This window comes from Typopeltis vanoorti, chromosome 2, assembly GCF_054136105.1.
Source record: "Typopeltis vanoorti isolate ZY-2024b chromosome 2, IOZ_Tvanoo_1.0, whole genome shotgun sequence".
In the NCBI taxonomy this organism is placed as follows: domain Eukaryota; kingdom Metazoa; phylum Arthropoda; class Arachnida; order Uropygi; family Thelyphonidae; genus Typopeltis; species Typopeltis vanoorti.
In genome coordinates this window covers 146,108,355-146,124,335 of record NC_143550.1, presented here as the reverse complement: position 1 = coordinate 146,124,335, position 15,981 = coordinate 146,108,355, and the positions used below count along the sequence as shown (strand labels likewise).

At 35.6% G+C, this 15,981-nt stretch overlaps 1 protein-coding gene across 1 annotated transcript in view; it reads left to right on the top strand.

Annotated features, from left to right (window-relative positions):
- The first annotated feature begins 2,855 nt into the window (after positions 1-2,855).
- The window catches only part of LOC150109503 (death-associated protein 1-like), a 28,664-nt gene continuing 15,538 nt past the window's right edge, over positions 2,856-15,981 (top strand). Inside the window, exons 1-2 of the mRNA XM_090408674.1 lie at positions 2,856-3,038; positions 7,110-7,224. Of these exons, the coding sequence (XP_090264800.1) occupies positions 2,987-3,038; positions 7,110-7,224 (167 nt within the window). The 5' untranslated portion in view covers positions 2,856-2,986. The remainder of the gene's footprint in view (positions 3,039-7,109; positions 7,225-15,981) is intronic.

The following is a 15,981-nucleotide window of genomic DNA, read 5'->3' as shown; positions in this document are numbered from 1 at the left end:
TCGAGCGGCTTAGTGCTGAGGGGTGTAAATACCACTTCCACTGAGCTACACTTACTGAGGAAATGACCATTGCACAGGCTAGAAAATTAAAAAAAAAAAACTGCAACACCCCAAGTAAACACGAATTACGTTGAATTTGGATTTAACTAGTCTGCATGGTCGAATGGCAGAACAATTTGTTTTTTGCAGTCTGACTTAGTCGAAGACTGGATGAAATTAGGGTACTTTTCTCTTCATGAAAGATAAGGATAAGGGTGAGGACCCAAATTGACATGACTGCAAACTAAGCTTAATCTCTACACTGCAATTATAGCAAACTCTATATACCACTATTTGATTATCAGATAAGTACTTTGATTGAACCAAAAGCAATTTTAAAAAATCTAGGAAACAAAAGACCAGATCATTATTGATAAAATGACCCTCAGAAATTCAAAAAGATGAAAATCGAAATTGAACATGATATGAATGGACACAAGAAAGAATTCTACTCCTTCTCACACTACTGGATCCTAAAATCACTAGAAATATTTGAAATTAGCAAAAACATATGTTTGTTTCTGGGTACTGATATGAGATCATGGAAAACAACTTTATTCATCAATAAATTTTCCACTTGTTTTATATGGATGACTTGAAGTTATATGAAAATTCTCCATATGAAAAAGACTCATTACTGAATATCAGGAATCGTTGTCAAGGTTTTGGAGATCAAGGTCAAGAGCAAAATACAGAAATGGATACATGAAAATGGGATACTGTATGGAGGACAGCATGGTTTTTGTGAAGGGTAGATTATGCCTCAGAAACTTGCTCACGTTTTATAATACAGTGACGGCTGAACTGGATAAGGATAATGGATTTACAGTGATACTGCTGGATTTTGCTAAGGCCTTTGACAGGATACCACATGGAATTCTAATCAGTAAAATGCAGCAATTGGGGATGGATAGAGGGTTGGTGAGATGGACAGGAGGGTGGTTGATGGAGAGATATTAGAGAGTAGTTTATTCAGGAGCGGAGTCCAAAAGAAGGCCTGTTACTAGTGGTGTGCTGCAGGGGGTCTGTTCTTGGACCACTGCTATTTAATTTGTTCATTAATGATATAGAATGGATCTGAGAGGAACTGTTCATTTATTTGCTGATGATGCAAAGTTGGGTAGAGCAATAGTGAATGCACATGATGTCGAAATTTTGCAGGATGTTTGAATACATTGGCAGTCGAGCTAATGAGAATCGATGTCAGTTTAATGTAGCAAAATGTAAAATGTAAGGTAATGCATTTTGAGGCGATAAAATTAGCAGCAGTATATCACATTGGTGGAACTGTACTCCAAGAGGCTGACGAAGCTAGACATTTGGGCGTGTTGGTGGATAGGGAGTTGATTTAGGAGGTACTTAGCAAAAGTGGCTAAATCAGCTCATCAGATCACTAGGTTACTGAAGAATACCTTGATGAGCAGAGATAAGTAAGTATTATTCCTCTTTATCGAGCCTTGATAAGACCCCATCTTGACTACTGTGCCCAGATCTGACCCCCTCGATTTCTTCTTGATGGGGTGGAGGAGGTAGAGAGGATCCAGAGGTGAGTGATCAAGATGGTAGCTAGTCTATGAATGAACCTTAAGAGAAGAGATTGAAGATCTGTGGGTTACAGAAATTAGTTGATAGTCGGAAAAGCGGTAATATGATTGAGACATTCAAATTACTAAAGGGTTTCTATAAGATTAATTCAGAGGATATTTTCAGAACAGGATTAGTTGTGGGAGGACTACCGGCCCATCCATGGTTGGCCAAGGGTTTTAGAACTAGGTGTTTTTTTTTTCTTGGAGAGTGGTGAGTTTAAGCTGCCAGAGTTTGTTGTGGGTGCCATGACTGTAAATGAATTCAAAGCAAAGTGTGATAGATACTGTGCGAATGCTGAATAGTTGTCATTGACATGATGTTTGGGGTCTCCTTCAATGAGTTTAAGGACTCCTTGGGGTCAAATCAAAAAAAAATCAGCTAACGCCTTTTTATTCCCGTATTTACGGGAGTAGGCGAGGCCATTTAGCCCTATCTAACTTTTGGAGACTGAGTGGGCAGTTCAATCTCCACTGGTACCCAATCAGAGACAGATGGCCCAAGGCTATCACTAATTAAGCGGTACGCAGTGAAGAGAGACGGCTCAAATGTGCCGCCATCTCGTGGTCTCTAACGCTAACACAATATATTTAATGTCTGAAATAATGTGGGTTCTACGGTCGATTTTCTTGAGTTTACAGGACGAAAAACCCGAGTTTCCGGGAGGAAAAACCTGCTTGCCCGTGCCAGAGATCGACTAACTCGGGAACCGGTCGAAAAAAGGCTTAGAAAAATTTCCTCTAGTCGCCGACTAGACTCGAAACCAAGTCTTCCTTCGTGCGGTCTAGCGCGGTAGTGTGCAAACGCCACATCCACTGAGCTACACAGGCTCTTCTCCTTGGGGTTGCCCGTAATAATAATAATAATAATAATAATAATAATAATAATAATAATAATAATAATAATAATAATAATAATAATAATAATAATAATAATAATAATAATAATAATAATAATAATAAATATTTATGTAGAATTATGGTCTGTAAAACAAAACAACAACAAAAAAAAAGCAGTTCATAAGGGTCAACCATTTTCGAAACAATAAGAAATAAAAATAGACAAAATAATTATTAACGGATTTGGATGTTTTTTCATGTGTTAGTATTATTATTTTTGTTATTATAAAATTCATATACAGTACTTGAAAAACTTATTATGTTTATTATAAAAGACACGGCACCTGGTGTTCAGCAAATATTTTTACCTCAAAAGTTTATATGCTTGTTCACCTTACGTAGTAAGGTTAGAATCACCCATGAGCAGTGATCTGATAAAAGTGTGATCAAGTTTAAATTGAACGTGGCATATTTGCACTCCGTCCCTCGTTCTTTCGTGTCTTTAATTAAATAATTATTTAAGTATGTCAACTGTTGAAGAAGTGGCAGCATTAAAAGGGGGACATGCTCCAGCAGGTGTGTATAATTAATTTATAATGTAATTTCGATAGCATATGTGATACATAAAAAGCTTGTTATTATTTGTACTATCAGTGCAAGTTATCTGCTGAACTTGCTGCTATAAACCAATTTATGTATGATTGTTACCATACGCAGCAAATGTATGAAAATGTCTACGTTTCGTGTATTTTAAAAGTTTAGATTTCACTCTGGAATGAATTTAAAGTAAAATGCTTAGCTCACCTTATGCTTAACTAGTTAATGTGAAAATCATAACGGAGCAGCTTCTTCAATTTTGAATTTTCAGATCAACATATTAAAGGCCGCGTATTTTGTTGAATTGTATACTGGTCAAAGTCGAATTAGCAACGGATCTTGTGGCGTTAGATTGAAGTTAGAATGTAACTTACCTTGAACTCTGATATTTACTGTGAAGACGATTCACAGTAGAGATGAGGATGTGGTAGTTCATCTGTACCTATACTACATAAGATCCTTTAAATTGCAATCTGGGACCATATTATTGCATAGAGTTGGTGCCTGGGTTGAAAGGAAATGCGAGAGAAACGTTGGTGGTGGGGGGGGGGGATAGAGATAAAGTGCAGAAAATAAAGTATAAAAGCAGGCTGTAAGGATATCAATAATATTGGGTATGAGAATAGATTGTATAATCTGCAGATTGGTAGGAGGAGTGGTGGGAGGTAAAAATTCATTTACTGAATGGATTTTTGGAAGATTTTCCGTAAGGTCAGAGAAGGGCATCCATGAAGATGCACAGATGAGTGGTGAGCAAAAAAATGCAAGCCCCCCCCTTTTTTTGCATGGAGGGTGGGGACATGAGTTTGAGTGATACAGTTGACTTAGTGACTAGTTGGCAATATTCAAGGGATGGATATACCTCTTTCATCTTCCCCTTCAGTATTTGTAATTATTTTTTCCAATAACATCATTGTTGCATAAAACAGAACCAAAACTACCAAAGTATGAAATTCTCAATAGCAAGTGTGGTTCATCAGATTGTTTTTGTCTATACCATTACAATAAGTTAGTTGCTACATAAAACAGAGTGGTGAGTGTAATAAAGAAAAAAGTGTGGTTCATCAGATTGTTTTTGTCTATACCATTGCAATAAGTTAGTTGCTACATAAAACAGAACTAAAACAAAAAAAACAAAAAAAAACCAAAGCATGGTTTATTAGTCTTTGTTGATAATTATTGCAGCAGGTTGGTAAAATGAAACCAGATTAAAAAATTGACCCTCTTTTGATATTAGTTTTAGTTTACTTTTTGTAATATTATTAAGTTATATTGATCCAGTATTTTTTGGCTACCTATGTTAATGAGAAATACCAAATATTTACTAGCTTAAATTTAAAACCTTTCTTTCAAAATTGAAGCAAAAACTTTGAGATTTCATAAACACTGCCAAAGAAAGTTTTTACTATATATAGGATATTTCAAAATTAAATGGAAAAAGGCTAAAATAATATCAGTTATCAAGAAGGGAAATTGAAGTTCGTGAAAATTAGAGGTGTTAGCTTATTAAATAAGCATATAAATTATATAGTAAACTTTTAAATAAAAGACTTGACTATTGCTGATAGTTTTTTATTAAAAGAACAGGCTGGATTTAGGAAGGATAGACTTAGATTTACAGACTCACAGCATTCATAAATTATGAAAAAGCCTTTAACATTAACAGGGAAAAAAAATTATGGAATATGTTAGAAGACCAAAGTTATCCAAAACAGTTATTAAATGTAATTAAGAGCCTCTATAACAATACAGCTGCAATCATAATCATCAATGAATACACAGCAGAAGAAATAGAAACTAATCAGGGGGTCATAACAAGGATATAGCCTTTCTCTTACCTTATTTAATATATGCAGGGTGGCCATAAAATAACTTTCCCTCTTTGAAAGCATCTGTAGCTAAAACCAATAAACGGAATGAGACCAAATTTTATATTGAGACTTTTGAAGGCATGGGGAGATAATTTCTGCGAAACAAAGATTTAGTACCAAAAGTCGCCAATAGGGGAACTTTTGGCGCTGACAGATCTGAAAGCAGTCAAATATTTGCAATAAACGCAGCTAAAAAGGATTATGTCAATTTTACTGTGCATACCTGACAGCAGCGCCACGAGTTCCACTTAAAAAGGGATTGGGAACGTTCAGGCAGTTATTTGAATGACTGACAAATTGTGCTCAATATGTGTCCTACCTTACCCCAGCGTGCTTTACTTGTTAAGTTGTTTTACCTTAAATAGTGCAATGCCATAGCAGCCCTTCAGGAATTTAGAAGGCTTCATAACCTGTGTATAGAAAAAAAATGAGTTAGGCCTGGCAGAGGACAGAAAGCAATGCAAGAAGAGACGGTAACAGATGTTGCTACTGCGCTGTTCGACAACACAGGAACCAGTACTGGTCCAAGCGCTCGTACCATAGCATGCAAACTTGATATGGCTTATGGTACAGTATGGAAAATCTTACAGAAAATGCTTCACTTCTATCTGTTAAGTTCATTCGTGTGCAAGCACTAACTACCGCAGATTATGATAAGCACATGATCTTCACGCTAACGTTTCTTGCCCGAATGGTGGTCGACAATGACTGGCCTTGGGAGAATATTGTGAGGTGATGAGGCTCATTTTTATCTGAATGGGTCGGTCAACGCTCACAATTGCAGAATTTGGGCATCTGAACATCCCCAAACGATCCAGCAAGTACCACTGCATTTTTCAAAAGTAACTGTGTCGTGTGGCTTCACAGCTGATTTCATAATAGGACCATACTTTTTTGAGCGTATTACCCCTATAGGTCCTGTAACCTGCTCCATTACTGGAGAGATTTATCAACGAATTTTAGAAAATTTTTGAAGAGCTCCACTTTTGAAGACTCGACACTCAGGGGCTACCCTAGGCACAGAGTAGCCCCTGAGTCTTCAAAATTTGAGTCATCAGAATTCAAGGAGACCCAGCCTACCAGTCCGGAACTTGGGGGTGGGGGGGGGGGAGAGTTGGGTGCTAGGGTGGTGGAGCCCTCCCATTTTGAAGACTCAGCACTCAGCAGAACCCTCTTTTCGAATCTTCAAAATTCGAGTCATCAGAATTCAAAGAGAACTGGCCTACCAGTCCAGAACATGTGGGGTTGGGTGCTGTAGCCCCTCTAGTGTGTGTGTGTGTGTGTGTGTGTATATATATTTAGTTGTTGCAAAATGTATATGCATGAGTGTCTTTGTGTTCAGAAGAAATACAGGGTAACCCGTAAGTCACAAATAGGTTTAAACATTTAGTACCTTTTGTTATTTATGAATTATTTTTATGCTTTTTTTTTTTTTTGTATAATGGAATACAGAAACTAGAGATGTTTTTATGAGTTGTGAAAACCCACATTATGTAAATGCCTTTTCAATTTAGACTTCACGAAGATGGGCCCTTTCTTTGGCATGTTTCATGATAGCTGTTAATGTTACTGGCTGCAGTGCCTTAATTTCTGCATGAATTGCAATTAATTAATTGTAGACTTTTGCATTAGAATAATAAAATACTGATTTTCAAAATAAAATTGCACAATTTCGATTCATTATGGGGTTGTGAAGTTTTCCATGATTAATTTCCCAAATATTCTTTAAATACCTGAAAAAAAAATCATAATAAAGTGAAAAAATTAATAATCAAAACAGTTATTCACATTTTAAATACACTCGCGACTTATTGGCAACCCTGTATATATAATTACCAAATGTAATTTGTCAAACTTAGCACCATCTTTAACATAATGTTGAAATCTGAAAAATTTAAAACTTTCTGAAACTGCAGCAAATTCATGCACACACCTTCAACTGATAACCGTAACTCTTCTGAAAATAAAATTCAAAATGGTACCTTTTTCACATTTGTGTGTTACAGAAATAATTTGGATCTGCAAATATTTATTGCCCCAAATCCCTAATACTTGCTTTATATTCTGTTATACAAGCTCTTGGACATGAATTAACAATGTCATGTAAATTCTCTTTGCTGTTGTATGTTTGCTATTGAGCGAGCTTTATTGCTCATAATTTCTAATATAATTTTTCCAGTAAAAGCTGGAGGAATGAGAATAACACAGCATAAACCTCCAGGACATGAAAAAGTTCATGAAGTAAGAAAAGAAGAAGAAGAGGAGGAAGAAGAAGAAGTTAAGGCTTCTACAAGGTAAATAAATATTATTAGTTATTTGCTAAAATAAAGCATTATTTTTTCCATGCTTCTTTCCTTATATTATAGTTGACAAATTATATTCTTGTTTTAATCCTTTACCCAAGCATAGGCAAACAGTTTATGCATGAAGTATCTTCATGCTCAAACTTGTTTGCCTGTAGAGTGGTAAGATTTTTTTCTAAATGTTCCTTTCCTGTTGTGAGGTAGTTCAGAATGCCAAAGAAAATATGGTCTCTCTAGGTTTGGATAATGATGTTAAGAGGTCTTAAAAGCCTACAATAATCAAATCATTATTACTACAATATTATCCTTACTTGCTTTGATTATTGTAGGCTTTTGACTATAAAATTTAGAACATAACATGGTGGGGAGGCATCTTTTAAAGAATCATGTTACAAGGTTATAGAAATAGAGATTATATTGTGAGGGTTCGGTTAATTTGGCCTGCTCATGTAAAATTGGCGATTTTTATCAAAAGAGATAAAAATCACCAATTGTGTTTTTATCCCTTAGAAAATTAGTGTTTTATAGTATATTAGAGTAGATTTTTGTGTTTTTTAGAATATTTACTGATTATAACATATTTTTATTGTGTTATTTTAATATTAAATACTGCTGTAAAATGTCACCAAAAACACAGAAGAAATAAAACACTAACGAGAACAGCAAAGTAATGAACAAAAAAGGTTTTGTCCACTGAAGAGGATATTGAAAATAATTTAACTTCTGAGATCACTAGGTTAAAGCAGATTATTAGACAGATAATGGGAACCACAGAAAGTCAAGCAGCATTTAGAGGAATATAGGAAAAATAAAAGTTCATCAGCAAAATGGAAAACAAAGTTTAATCAGGTAAGTTAGAACATAATAACAAAAATCTTGTAAGTAAAGTTGATTATAAAAAGGATGTTATTTGGTATGGTGACTATCATAAAATATGCCATTGATGAGTGGGTTATAATGTCACGTTTTCCCAGAGCAAAAATTAAAAATATAACACAAACAATTAAACAAACAGAAAAAGCAAGAGGTCGTAATTATGGTAAGTACCAATGATTTAACTAGCTATAAATTCATTATAATAAAATAAATAAAAAAATAAATTCATTATGAGAGAGGACATGAAAAGTTTGTTGAAAGAGGTAAGAGTGAGAAAGTAAAAATATATTAGTTTATTACCTAGATATGATGGAAGTGAATTATGAAGAAGGGCTATGATGCAAATGATTTGATGCATAGGCTGTGTGGAAAGAATGGATGCAAGTTTGAGGATGTGCAGAATGAGTTTGAGCAAAGATTGGATTTGTATAAGAGGGACAGCTTACACTTGAATGTATTTGGCATCAGGAGTCAGGAAAACTGAATTCTGATAAGAGGGGAACTGTGAGAATCTGTGAGTAAGAGTGACAATGTTAAATAACTGTCTTAATCATGGAAATGATTATAAAGAGAGAACATTTATGTGTTCATCCAGTTCGAACCTATCAAGCATGTGTAATGATGTCTGCATAAGTAAGGAACTAGATAAGAACAGATCTGCAAGTTGACGATCTGTGTCATGCAGATGACACACAACTGTATACAAAAGAGCATGCAGGTAATTTATTATGTCTATACACGAATACTAGTATTATCAGAAACAGGATAGAGTTTGTTTCTGTGGTTAATATATTGGGACCTCATATTGTACGCATTAGTTAGACCTGGCTATCAGAAGGAACTACAGAAAGTAGTTCCTTCTGCACTCGATACTAACTGGTATTGAGTGTAAAGGGTACAGTATCTTTAGGAAGGATAGAGAGAGGGGAGGCATGCTGCTAATGATATCAGATGATGTGAATCCAGTTAGAGTTGAGACCAATGACTGCAATACTAGTAACAGTTTTTTATTAGGCAGTTAGTTTAAAGCCATCTGCTGTGTGAGGTGGAGATTAAAAAGATCAAATACATAGTGGGGTGTTGTTACAGACCTGGTGGATCAGTTGCTAGTGACGAAGAAATGCATCATCATCAAATTCCTGCCTTGTACTCTCAAGGGGGTGTACAGGATATGATAGTACTACATGAAAAAAATTACATCATTACTAACTTCCTATCTACAATTTTCCTCCAAATCAGTCTGTTACTTGTCAAGACTCCAACATTATCAGATCTTATATTTCTATCGTCTGAGGCACTTTGTACCATATCAATCCACCTATATCTTGGTCTTCCTCTGGGTTGTTTTCCTGTCAACTTGGCAGAGAACACTTGTTTTGCTAATCTTTCTTCGCCCATTCTGTTTAAGTGACCATACCACCTGAGATTAGCTCTGCTAACGCATTCCTGGATGCTGACAATGTCAAGTTCTTTCCTAATATCCTCGTTTTTAATATGATATTGCCATTGATGCTATCTGTTCATGCCTATAATCTTTCTCAGGACTCTCATATCTGCGGTCTCTAGTCTTTGGTCAAGTGTTTTACTTCTGACCCAGCTCTCAGATCCATAAGTTAAAACTGGTTTGAACACTGTCTTGTATACAGCTAATTTAGTGTTTTTACTGATTTCTCTCTTACTCCATATGAATTTATTCAATTGACTTCCCACCATACCAGCTTTGCTGATTCTGTTGTCTATTTCTATATTTAATTTACTATCTTCACTAAAAATCGTGCCTAAGTAGCTGAAATGTTTTACTTGTTCCACAGGTTCTTCATTCACAACACAGTTGACATTTTCAATGATTCTGTCTATTTTCATTGTCTTTGTCTTTTTAATGCTGACCATCATACCATATCTATTACAACAGTTATTCAATTTAGTCAAAGAATCTTGCAGACTTGTAGCAGATTTATTTAGAAGTATAACATCATCTGCATAAAGCAAAGAGCTGACATTAACATCTCCAATTTTGATATCATGTTTAATACCACTTTGCTTCATAATGTGATCCATATGGATAATGAATAACAGAGGGGATAATGTACATCCTTGTCTCACACCAGATTTAACATTAAACCATCTTCCTGTACTTCCTTCAATTTTAACTGCTGACTTACAACTCAAATAAAGACTAAGTATTGCTTGATATAATGCCCAATTGACACCATATAACTGTAGCATATTGAATAGCTTCTCTCTTGGCACCTTGTCATATGCCTTTTCCAAATCGACGAAACTTAAATACAGATCTTTGTTATATTCCCATGCTTTCTCGACTATTTGTCGTAAAGTGAAGATCTGATCCTGACAGCCTCTATTTGGCCTGAATCCAGCTTGTTCTTCACCAAGCTTTTCTTCCACAATTCTTCTCAACTGTTTCTCAAGTATACTCGAGAAACGGTTGAGAAGAATTGTGGAAGAAATTGCAAGATCTATGCAAGTATACGTGAATAGATCTTGCAATTTCTGCCAGGAACGCTCAGTAGGGAAATACCTCTGTAATTCTCACATTCAGTTTTATTTCCCTTTTTATATATGGGTACTATGAGAGCTCTACTCCAATCATCGGGAATTCGTCCCTCTGTCCAGGCCTTCTGAACTATGCAGTGCAGCCACTGTAAGACTCTTATACCACCATACTTCAGCATTTCTGGTCAAATATCAGAAATGCATCATCAAATAAATACGATGGGCGCAAAAAGAGTGGTCATGTTGGGGACTTTAATTATTTAAATTAAATAGCTTAATTTAAATATTTTTTTAATTAACATTGATTGGGTAGCTATGAAATTGCATGAGAAGAACGAAACTGAATTTATTGGACTGTTGTGAGACAACTTCCTCAAGCATGTGACAGAAAGAACTCATGGTCAAAAGAGTGTTAGATCTGATTATATTGTCAGAGGAGGTTTCAGCTAAACACTTAATTATTCTGCCCCCGGTTGGTGACAGTCATTGTGCGGTACTCACTTGGGAAGTGGCTAAGTTTATTAATGTTCCATTCAGAAAAGGTTACTTACCCAACTACAAAAGAGGAAATTATGACCACCTGAGGGATATGTTGGGTTTTGTACCATGGTATCACTTATTGGATGGGAATGATATTGACAGTGCATGGGAAGTGTTTGAAAAAAAAAAAAAAAAAAAAACGCCTTAAATGATGCAATATCAGAATTTGTCCCTAGAGTTTGAAGAATAAATAGAGTGAAGTGGATGTATAATCCAATTAAACAAGAGATTCATAAGAAAATGATGTGGAAGGAATATTGTGTGCATAAGGATGATGTCAGGGCCTGGTTGGCTGAGTGGTTAGCATATCCACTCTGCAGCTAAAAGGCTGCCGGTTCGAATCCCACCATAGGCATGGATGTTTGTGATTGTGAAATACTAGTGGTGGTTGATGGGCAGTAGATGATGCGGTTTACTGTAGTTGGTGCCTTCCCTTGATGAGTCTCTGGACTCCTTGGAGGTGTCACATAATAATGATAATAAGCAGCAGGCCAGAAAAGTCGCAAGTTCTGTAAGGAAAGCTAAGTCAGAATGTGAAAAGAAACTGCCTTCACAAGTTAAAGACAACCCAAAAGAATTCTATTGTTATGTTGCAAGTAAAAAAAAGAATGAATTTGAAAGAATAATTATGAATGCAGGTGATTGATGCCGAAATGATTATTCAACTAATGAGCAGCCATTTTACTAAAAACTATTGATCGGGTATATGCAACATTGAACTCACTGCTACTTCTTGACTGTATGAGGAAACTCGTGGATGAGGAGAAAATACAAGTGCTGTTGCACCACTGAATAACAATTCTGCAATAGAAACTGATATCAGCATGGATGCTAAATGAGTATTAAGCTGAACTGGCTATTTCTTTGACCAGGCTATATAATTTGAGTCTCAGAACTGGAAAGATTCTCCAGGGGTGGAAAGAATGTATGGTGATCCCTTTGCACAAGGGTGGTGCAAAGACCGACATATCCAACTAACGATTAATCAGTATCTCAGGAGTGGGTGAAAATTTTGGAAAAGTTGGCTAAGGTTCACATTCAGAAATTGGTTGACAGAGAATCTCTACTCTTCAATGAACAGCATGGGTTTACTAAAGGAAGGTCATGCACATTCTATAATAATGTTACCATCGAGTTAGACGAAGGGAATGGATACACCGTGATACTTCTGGATTTTGCTAAGGCTTTCGACAGAATACAGCATGGAAGACTTCCATAATTGGAGAATATGGGTTGGATTATAAACTGTTGGCATGGATAAGAGGATTACTGACTGACAGACATCCAGAAGTCATATATGGGGAGTGTCAATCAGCAAGATTCAAAGTAACCAGTGGTATGCCTCAAGGATCAGTCCTTGGTTAATTGTTATTCAATGTGTATGTTTGGGAAGGATTTAACATGCAACATACTATTTGCTGATGATGCAAAGATAGGTAAGATAATCAATAGTGTTGCTGATATGTAATACTTGCAGAATGATTTGAATAGGCTGGAATTGTGGACATGTGAAAATGGCTGTCATTTCAATGTTAATAAATGTGAGGTCATGCACTTTGGCATGATTAGATATTCAGTGGCATATTATATTGGTGGGATTATGCTACATGGAAACTGATCAGGCTTAGGTATCTTGGAGTGTTAGTAGATAGCAAGTTGAAGTTCAAAGACCATGTAGCAAAGATTGCAAATACAACTCAAAAGATAATTGCAATTCTGAAATGCATTTTCACATGTAAAGATAAGGATGTCATTTTGCCTCTTTACAAGGCCTTGATAAGACCTCGTTTGGACTATTGTGCACAGGTCTGGTCTCCTGGTTTCCATTGTGATTCTGATACAGTGGCAAGAGTGCAAAAGAGTGTTAAAAATTATATCACTATTGTGGCTACTGATTATGAAGACAGATTGAAAATTTGTAGACTGCAGCAACACTAGCAAACAGGAGAAAGATGGGTGATACGATTGAGACTTACAAACTGCTGAAATAGTCATAGAGGATTTCAATTGATGGAATTCATTCTCAGCTTGGAAACTGAGAATGAATGCTGCTAAGAAGGGGGTGAGGGCTAGATTTTTCTCTCATAGGGTAATGCCTGATTGGATTGGATTGCCTTTGGATGTTGTTTGTGCAAGTAACATGAATGAATTCAAAAACAGGTATGATAGCTGGTGTGAATAGTATGGGCCTCCCTCGATGAGTTTCTGACTTCCTGAAGATCTCTCTTAATAATGAGCTTTCTAGCCTCAGAGTTAAAAAATGATGTACAAATTTATTTAAAAACTTCCTTTCTTTTAGCATTAAAACAGAAAAAAGGCAAACCCCCTACACCTTTTATAAACAATATTTGATAACTAAAAATCTCATCTTTAAAAATTATGATATGATTTTTAAGACCTTTCTTGCGACAGAGAAGTATTCTCAAAGCTGTGCATTTCCCAAAGTGTGCTATACATACCTCCAGGGGTATACAAAAGATGTTCAGGAAGCATGAGGCACTTTTTATTAATTTTGATTATCTTTTTATTTAACTTTTTATATCTTTGTTGTAGAGTGGAGGCCTATTCTGTAATTTATTTTTCAATAACTAAAAAAATTTAAAGGAAGCTTATGCAAAATATGTTTCTACTCATGCCATGAGACTCATACCAGTCTCGTGGTATGAGTTGTTCGCTTTATATTAAAAGTGTAAATTCAGATAGTTACAACCACATGGTCACAACTCTTCACTAACTTTCGGAATCATTCATATCTTAAATTGTAATGTCCTCAGCAATTGTTCATCACCCATACATGCATCTATGTGTTTAATCATGTTTGTGTCACAAGTTGACAGGTGTATAAGTTGTTCCTGTGATGTTGGGTTTTCAGCACTAGTGGACCAAAAAAAAATTTCTTGATTTTGGAGCCCTATCTACAGATAAAAATAACAAATCAGCATAGAACCAGATTTCCAAACTAACTAATTCACAACAGAAAGTTTCATTTGTCTCATTAAACTTTTTTTAATATTGAAAATTTAAATTTCATAAGATTTCTACTATACATGCATTAGATTTGTATAACTAAAATCTAATTTAAAATTTTTTTTCACATGTAATTTGCAATTTAGTGTAATGCAAATGTTAAAAAATAAATTCCTTTTATACTTATATATATTTGAGTGAAATACAGGTAACTTGTTACACAATTTCATTATCTGAATTTTGGCATATACATGGTTTCATTTTGGTATATAAGGATTCTTACTGTGCCCTATCCAAGGTCATGGAATCTGCTTGCAAGTCTTGTTTCCCATCTACTTGTGTTGTGCTCAGTGTTAATTTTATCCTTACTACTTTACTGGTCTATGTGATATTGTCTATATTTGTGAATAACTTCTTAGGCTTGGGTGCTGGTTTACACTCGTAACACAATACGAAACAGCCATTAGTGTGCTTTGCCTCGGCCTAAACTTGGCAGTAGTTCCATCATCATCAAATTCCTGCCATGTACCCTCAAGGGGTGTACAGGATATGATAGTACTACATGAAAAAATTACATCATTACTAACTTCCTATCTACAATTTTCCTCCAAATCAGTCTGTTACTTGTCAAGACTCCAACATTATCAGATCTTATATTTCCTAAGTTAGAGCAGTAGTTCCTAATTTAGAAATCATATGGAGCATGGCATGTACATCTTATCTCCTAATGTTGCTGATAACACCAGGCTTGATGTTGTTAGCATCTTATCACAAATGTCATTGCCAAAAAGAAATCTAACAGATTATAATCAGAAAACAAATTTGTTGCTCATAGATTGCACCACTTATAAACCGATGGATTATGATCCCACCAAGTCAAAAAAAAACCATTAGAAAGGCTTCTAAGAATGTCACATCTTGACCTCCTGAAGTTGTTAATTACCCCCCCCCCCCAGATATATATACAGATTGCCAAAAATTCATGAACCAATTACCTTCTCCATCCTACCGTAGATGCTACTACCCCCCCCCCCCCCCATCCTCCTTTAAATTAGCCAAACAGTTAACTAAATCGTTAATTCCGCATACTGGCCACATTTCTTATTAAAAAAAAAATTCCACACATTTCAAATCCTTAATCTAGAATTTAGTTTTAAAATAATATATAGTTTGATATCATCAAAATAAAAAATGATGGTACAACATGACAGAATTTCATGCTGGCTGGGGCATCACCCAGTTAAACAAGGCCTCCTTTGTTTTTGCCATGGAACCAAGGACAAACAGCAAAAAAGTCAGCTACTGGAACAAATCCTAAAATCCACCCTAACTCAACATCACAGAGTTCAAGATCGGTACTATCAACATAAGAAGCCTGAATGGCAAAGAAATGGTGCTAGCTTAGGAATTGAATCTCACCAAAAAAACTGGTGAGATCTTGCTGAGCAATAAATACAAAATGTTATATTCAGGCAATGACAATCAAGTTAAAAAAAGGAGTAACTATGGTATTCAACACTATATACAAAGCTAAATTTCTTGAATGACAGGCATTCTCAAGTAGAGTGATGTGGGCAAATATGAGAATGGGGAACTGGACAATGAGACTTATTTGTGCCTATGGTCCCACAGAGGGTTCTGCTAAGGTAGAAGTGGAGGAATTTTTTGAGGTTTTAGAGAAAAGCACCTGAAACGAAAAGTTGGTCCTTGTTGGAGAACTAAATAGCAGAGTAGGAAATGATTGTCAGACATACAAAAATATATTGGGAAAATTTGGAGAAAAGAGCAACCCTAATAATAATGGCAAGTACGTGTTGGATTTCTGCTCAGGACATGGACCTGGTTATTACT